The 6,392-nt window shown below is 43.0% G+C and overlaps 2 protein-coding genes across 2 annotated transcripts; one reads left to right on the top strand and one right to left on the bottom strand.

The window, feature by feature from the left end:
• Positions 1 to 2,134, top strand: PCOAH_00001240 (Sin3 associated polypeptide p18-like protein; the record flags this gene model as incomplete). Its single annotated transcript, XM_020056941.1, has 2 exons — positions 1 to 696; positions 863 to 2,134. 2 exons carry the CDS (start codon positions 1 to 3, stop codon positions 2,132 to 2,134), a joined length of 1,968 nt encoding a protein of 655 aa, XP_019912532.1.
• Positions 2,135 to 2,469: 335 nt separating this feature from the next.
• On the bottom strand, positions 2,470 to 2,937 carry PCOAH_00001230 (Uncharacterized protein; the record flags this gene model as incomplete). Its single annotated transcript, XM_020056940.1, has 1 exon — positions 2,470 to 2,937. One exon carries the CDS (start codon positions 2,935 to 2,937, stop codon positions 2,470 to 2,472), a length of 468 nt encoding a protein of 155 aa, XP_019912555.1.
• Between the last annotated feature and the right edge of the window lie 3,455 nt (positions 2,938 to 6,392).

Genomic DNA, 6,392 nt, shown 5'->3' with positions numbered 1-6,392 from the left:
ATGAGCAGCAGCGAGAAAAGCTCCGTTCTGGAAAACGACAAGGGGGATGACACCCAAAGTGGAGATGGGGAAGAGAATCTCGTGGAGCCCAGCGAAGGTGGAAGCGAGCGTGATGGTGAGCGTGACAAAAGGAGTAATAAGGGGAAATCACGTGAGGAGTATAAGAGGAGAAAAAAAGAGGACGCCTCTGAGAAGTCCTATAGGAGCTCCATGAGTCTGCTCTCCGCTGGCGACATCGGAAAGACGGGCGATAGGAAAAGGAAGAGAGAAAAGAAAAGGGATAAAAAAAGTAGCAGCCACAGAGTGAAGAGGAACAAGGACAGGGGGGAGAAGCGAAGGCGCCGTTCCAGCGATAGCCACGGTAGAAGTGACAGCAGTGGAGAAAGCTCCTATAGCCGCCATAGTCGAGAGAGAAAAGAACGAAAAAGGAAGAAGGAGGTCAAAAGGAAAGGGAAGCACAAGTTGGGGGAGGGAGAAGGAAGATACAGCAAGCTGAGCAGCTTCAGCCTCTCCAGCAGCTACACCGATGCTGATATGGACCTGGAGAGCATAAGTGACCTTAATTACAAGCATCACAGTGACAAACGGAAAAAGAAAATCCAAAAAAAAGTGAGCAGTGATTATCTTTCCAGTAGGAACCACCATCATAGGTACGATGAAGACAAGGGAGGAAAAAGAAAAGGATCAGCAAATTATGTGATGAAGAAAAGAAACGGATCAATGAGGGGAGCAAGCAGAGAGCCCTCCTACTCAGGCAGTCTAAGCTCGGAAGAAGAATCGAAAAGGAGAAAAAAAAGAAAAAAAAAAATTGGCAGATGATCGAAGCACAAGAAGGACCAAACGTAGAAGCAGCGAAGAACAGACCTATAAACACAACTCAAGGGTGGAACATGTTCGTGATAAGTTCAATAACCCAAAGTACCATAATTGGAGAGGCAACTCAGGGGAGTCCCCATCGGAGGAGCACCACAACTATCACCACGACGATGGTAGGAGTCCACTTCGGAAAAGGCATTCCCATAGAGGCAGCACGAAGGGGCATACAGATACGCTCGGGGGGGACGAAAGAAGACGGGTGGAGAAAAATAAAAAGAAAATAAAAAAAGAAAGTAGGGCATATAAAGCGAACCGAAATGGGCGAAGAAGTGATGCAGATGGGTATGAGTCCACTACGGACTCCTACTCCGATGAGGTACAGTCCCGGTCCAATCATGTCCCCACGCGTAAAAAAAGAAGACCCTACTTGAGTGATGCTGAGTCGGCAGATTTAGCCGTTTCAATTAGGAGTGACGAGAGATACCGAGCCAAAGGAAGGATGGCACATTATGGTACCGTAATGGTACGAAGCAGGCGAGAAGGGACTGGAGGAAGGAGAGGAGAGGATGGTATTCATCACAACCATGATGAGGGTGATGACCCATTTTTGCACCCCAGGTTTAAGAGAGGAGACCCCTTCATGGGGGGGAGGCCAAGAATGACGGAGGAACAAGAGGAAGTGCCCAGGTTTAGGGACCGAGAATGGCAACCCTATGGAGGAACACACCCTCGGGAATTTGAAAGAAAAATATATATAGAAAGGGAGGATCGAATGGAGCGACCGTCATACAGACAGATGATGCCCCCCTATCGGTACCACAAGTACGATCAGGCTGAGCATAAAAAAGATGTGGCCATTTTGACTAATCACAGAAGACATGAGTATTACCAGGAGCATGGTAGTAACAGGTTCGATGAAGGTAGAATCCCCAATGGGATGATCGACCGGGAGAAGACGTGCCCATTTCTTCTGCGCTTGTTCTATAAGCTAGACGACGAATACAATGACGTGGAGGACGTCAAACTTTGCAAAGAAAGCGGAGTGCAGAGCAACGAGTTGCAGATCTATGCCTGGCTGGACATCACCATGCGTGAGATCGTAACGTTAGTTAAGGACTTTTATCAGGAGAGCCGGAAGAGGGACGCCCACTGGGTGTTTAAGGTATACTCTAATGAGAAGAAGGAATTGACCTTCTTATCCCGCGTCCACAGTACCAAGTACAACTACCGGGAGGACAACAAGACGCTGCTATCGTTGGACTACGAGATCGGAGACATTCTTCTCCTCTCCATCATGTTCGACAGGCAGGCCGCGTAGATATGCACCCCTCTTATTAGCGTATCTACCGCGTACCACACTGCTTGGTGCACATTTTTTATTTAAATAAACTTTGTTTTTATAAAATAAAAACTGCCTCTCCTGCGGGGAACGGTAATGGGAAAAGAAATGCGCTTTCCTCCGAAGAGTGTACAACAACCTCCGTGTTGTTATCTCACCGGGGGGTGCGCGGGCCACAAAAAAAAAAAAAAAAAAAAAAAAAAATATACATATATATATGTATCAGATCAAATAACGTAAGGACACGTGAGCAATCCCAACGTAGGGATCAAACTACGCCAAAGGATTGCACACGTTGTTAGACTTCCCCCTTCTCAATCAAAGATGATGTTCGGGTATTTGGCGTACTGCTGGGCCCAGGGGTCCACGATGGCTTCCTTCAGGATGGACACGCCACTGTTTTGCTGGCGCGAAAAATGGTGGTAATTTTTCTTTCTCTTCCCGAACCGCTTGTTCCCGTAACCGTAGTCGCCGTAAGGCATCATGTGGTTATAGCTCATGGGCTGCTGGTACATGGGTGTGTTGAAGGGGAACTGCGGTATGATCGCCCCAGGGTAGAAGTACGGGTTCTGCATCGTCACCGCGGGGGCGGCCGCAACGTTGGTCAATGCTACGTTAGTCGGAGGCACGGTAGCCGAAGGGACGGTAACCGATGCCATGTTAGCTGATGTCATGTTCGCTGGTGCCACGTTCGGCGCTGCAGCGGCCCGGGACATATCGTAGTCATTCTCATCTGCATACGCGGGTAGGTTTCTCTTCTTCTCGTTGCTGCTCGGGTTCATCGTGCAGATTGGCTCGGTTAGCAGGTCCCCAAAAGTTAAACTTTTCTTAACTTCCCATCAGCGAGGTGCTGAAGTCGTCCCCTATTTGCATACGCTGGCGTAGTAACCCTACGTCAGTTGTCGATTTTTACAGTGCTGCTTAGTAGTGTTGTAACGGAGTTGGCAGCTCCTCCTTTATCCGAATTCTTTAATGTGCGTGGATTTACGGAGAAGGATGAGCAGCATCCTTTCGTGGATAGATTCTCTTGCCTAACATCCCCTACACCTGCAGGAAGTTACAATCAACGGTGAAAGGGAATCCTTTAAAAACAAAGTGGAGCATCACGTGGGGGAAACTCCCACTTATGCCATGTCACAGAAGTTGATATATTTTTTTTTTCCCTTTCAACAGTCGCTACGTGTACGCATAAGCGCGACAAAAAAGAAGGTACCCTTGTTTCAGTAGTTATTTTGTTAGCACAACTGCCCGTGTTGCGCTAATTTCACCGATCGATTTAGCAGCCAATTTGTGTTTAATGGGAAAACGTTTCGCGCGCTTCCTATGTGTTTGCGTCACCATGTTAACAAGAAAAAAAACAAAAAAAAAAAAAAAAATAAAATAAAAATGCTTTTATTGTTCATCCCTGCGGACGTCCACGGACGCGACGCACATGAGTTGGGGGGACCCAACAGTCGTTTCCAAAAGGTCCGCAGAAGATTAATAAAGTGAAGTCCAAATAATACGTTGCACAATTTAAAGAAAAAAAGAAAAAACAACTTAGCTGCGCGTTAATAGCATCCTTATAACGTGGACATAGCTACAAATTGGGACGCAAACGGAAGGTACTCTCCCGCTCACGGTGTTTGTTCATTTGAATGTGCCTCACCGAGGTGGCACCACTGACTTTGCTTCTTAGAATGAGGAGATCCCACCTATCACGCTCATTGGTAAGGCATAACACACTTAAACAAAAAGCCCAAATCGTTGAACCGTCGAGTGCACATCCTCATTTGTGCCTGGTCAAGTGATCCTTCAAAATGGAAAAGAAAAAAAAGAAGAAAAAAAGCCAAGCGCCTAAACGGTGCATGTCACGTGTGTAGATCTGTAACTCTGGCACACACACATTTGTACTTCCATCCACAAAAAAAAAAAAAAAAAAAAAAAAAACAATCACGCATGGGGGGGGAATTTTTTATACACAGAAAGCAAAATATAAAATGGGAAAAAAAAGAAAAATATTTGCTATGTTGTACCTCTCTTTTTTTAAGCGTGCATTTTTTGCCTTTTGCATTTTTCTTTTTTTTTGAACTACCTCCTTTCTTTAGCGGAACGTCACTGATGGATGGTATGCACGCCTTATGTGCTCGCAAGAAAAAAAAGAAAAATACGAAAGAAGGGGACACCAACAGGGTTATTATGAAGAATGTTGAAAAAAATTAAAAGGAATTTATTTTCCTTCCAACTGTGATGAACCCATCCGGAATGCTTCATTTTGTAAGGGGCTTTACTTAATACATTTTAGTTTCTTTTTTCTGCCTCTTCATTCTTTTTCTTTTTTCCTCTTTCCTTTTTCTTTTTTTTCTTCCTTCCTTATTCCTTCTTTCCTTCACTCCTTGTTTTCCTACATTTTTCATTTTTTTTTTTTTCTTTCTTTTTTTTTATTTTCCTTTTCTTTTCTAAGGTGCACGAATCGCCAGCACACTTTACACCCTAAAACAGCTAAAAACCAGGCCACATTGTTGTTCTCACAGCCTAGAACAGCTAAACACCAGGTAAAATTGTTCTTCTTACACCCCAAAAGCTTAATCATAAGTGCGAAAGCCTACATCCACCCCAAAAAAATATGAAATCCTACACATACACACCCCTAAAATGCGAAATCCTATACAAACACCCTTAAATTGCGAAATCCTACACAAACACCCCTAAAATGCAAAATCCCATACATACACCCCTAAAATGCGAAATCGTACACGCATACACCCTTAAATGGGAAATCCTACACACACACTCCCTAAAATGTGAAATCCTACGCATATTCTAAGTGTTAAAATCTTACATCCATTTCCTCATTCAATCATTCATTCACTCATGCACTCTTTGCTGCCTTTTTTTTTTTTTTTCCTCTTTTCCTTTTTTTTCTTTTCTTTTTCTCTCTTTTTTTTTCGTCTTTTTTGTTTTTTTCCCCAATTTGCTTATATAAATAACTGCATGAAAGAGAAAGAATACTCCAAAGGAGGCACGAAGAAAAGAAAGAAAGGAAAGTAGCTGACATTTTTGAACAAATATTTGTATGTAAAAAAAAAATTATTAAAATAAAAAAAGTTATAGAGATAGGAACTTGTGGAAGGAAAAATTTAATGAACACATTTTGGATCTTAAGCACAGAAAAAAGCTTCCCAACACGTCCCTGAACTGGGAAAAAATTTCTTATTTCTGACTTATATTTATTACGCATTAACATGAACACCTTCATACAATACAAAAAAAAGGAAAGTGAAAAAAGAAGAAAAAAATAAGCAAAATAGGAAGGGAAGAAATGTTATTCTGCCCTTCTATTTTGTATAAAGTGTGCAGCCATTATTTATGTCCTTCCGGAGGGGGAAACATTCATTTAATGGTACATCACATTCCGAATTTGAAATTACATTCCAAATGTGTGTGTGTTCCACAATGTGATGTGTATGTGGTGTTGTGCTGTTTTCGTTATATACGTTGATAACGTATATTCCTCTGTCGATTTGGCGTATTATTTGTTCTTGTCCTATCTTGCCTGGGTGGTCTATCATATATGGTAGATGCTCTATCTGCTATAGAACCATCTGTGGAATCGTCACCTATTGTGGAAGTGTCCGTTGAATCGTACGTTGAGTCGAATGTGGAATCACCGTTCTCTGTGAATGTGTCGTTCTCAAAGTGGTGACGTCCCATTTCTGTTGTTGCTGTTGTTCTTTTTCTTCCGCTTTTATTGTTGGGAAAGTAGTTACCAAACCAGGAGGGTAGAAGATTATGCTAAGAAAAGGGGTACGGGAAAGGAAAGAAAGAGTGGTGTTAGGGTGGAAGGAAGGTTGTGTTAGGGTGGAAGGAAGGTTGTGATAGGGTGGTGGCTGGTGGTAGGTGAAAGGAAGGTTGTTAGCGGTGGTAGATGGAAGGAAGGTTGTTATGTCGTTGGTGGAAGGAAGGAATTTTGTTAGGTCCTTGGTGGAAGGAAGGAATTTTGTTAGGGTGGTGGTTGGTAGAAGGAAGGTTATTAGGGTAGTGGTAGGTGGGTGGTTGGTGGAAGGAAGGTTGTTAGGTAAAAGGGAGGTGGTGGTAGGTGGTAGGGTGGAAGGAAGGTTGTTAGGTGGAAGGGCGGGTAGAAATGTATTATATATACATATATATCATGTATGTCCATATACATAGTGGTAATTATAATTGTTGTAATTATACTTACTTTATATAAAAGGAAAGCAACAATTGTTGGTAGTCCGAG

The sequence above is a fragment of the Plasmodium coatneyi genome, chromosome 1 (genome assembly GCF_001680005.1).
Source record: "Plasmodium coatneyi strain Hackeri chromosome 1, complete sequence".
NCBI lineage: Eukaryota > Apicomplexa > Aconoidasida > Haemosporida > Plasmodiidae > Plasmodium > Plasmodium coatneyi.
Note: the sequence above shows the minus strand (reverse complement) of the source record. Positions and strands in the feature narration are given on the sequence as shown.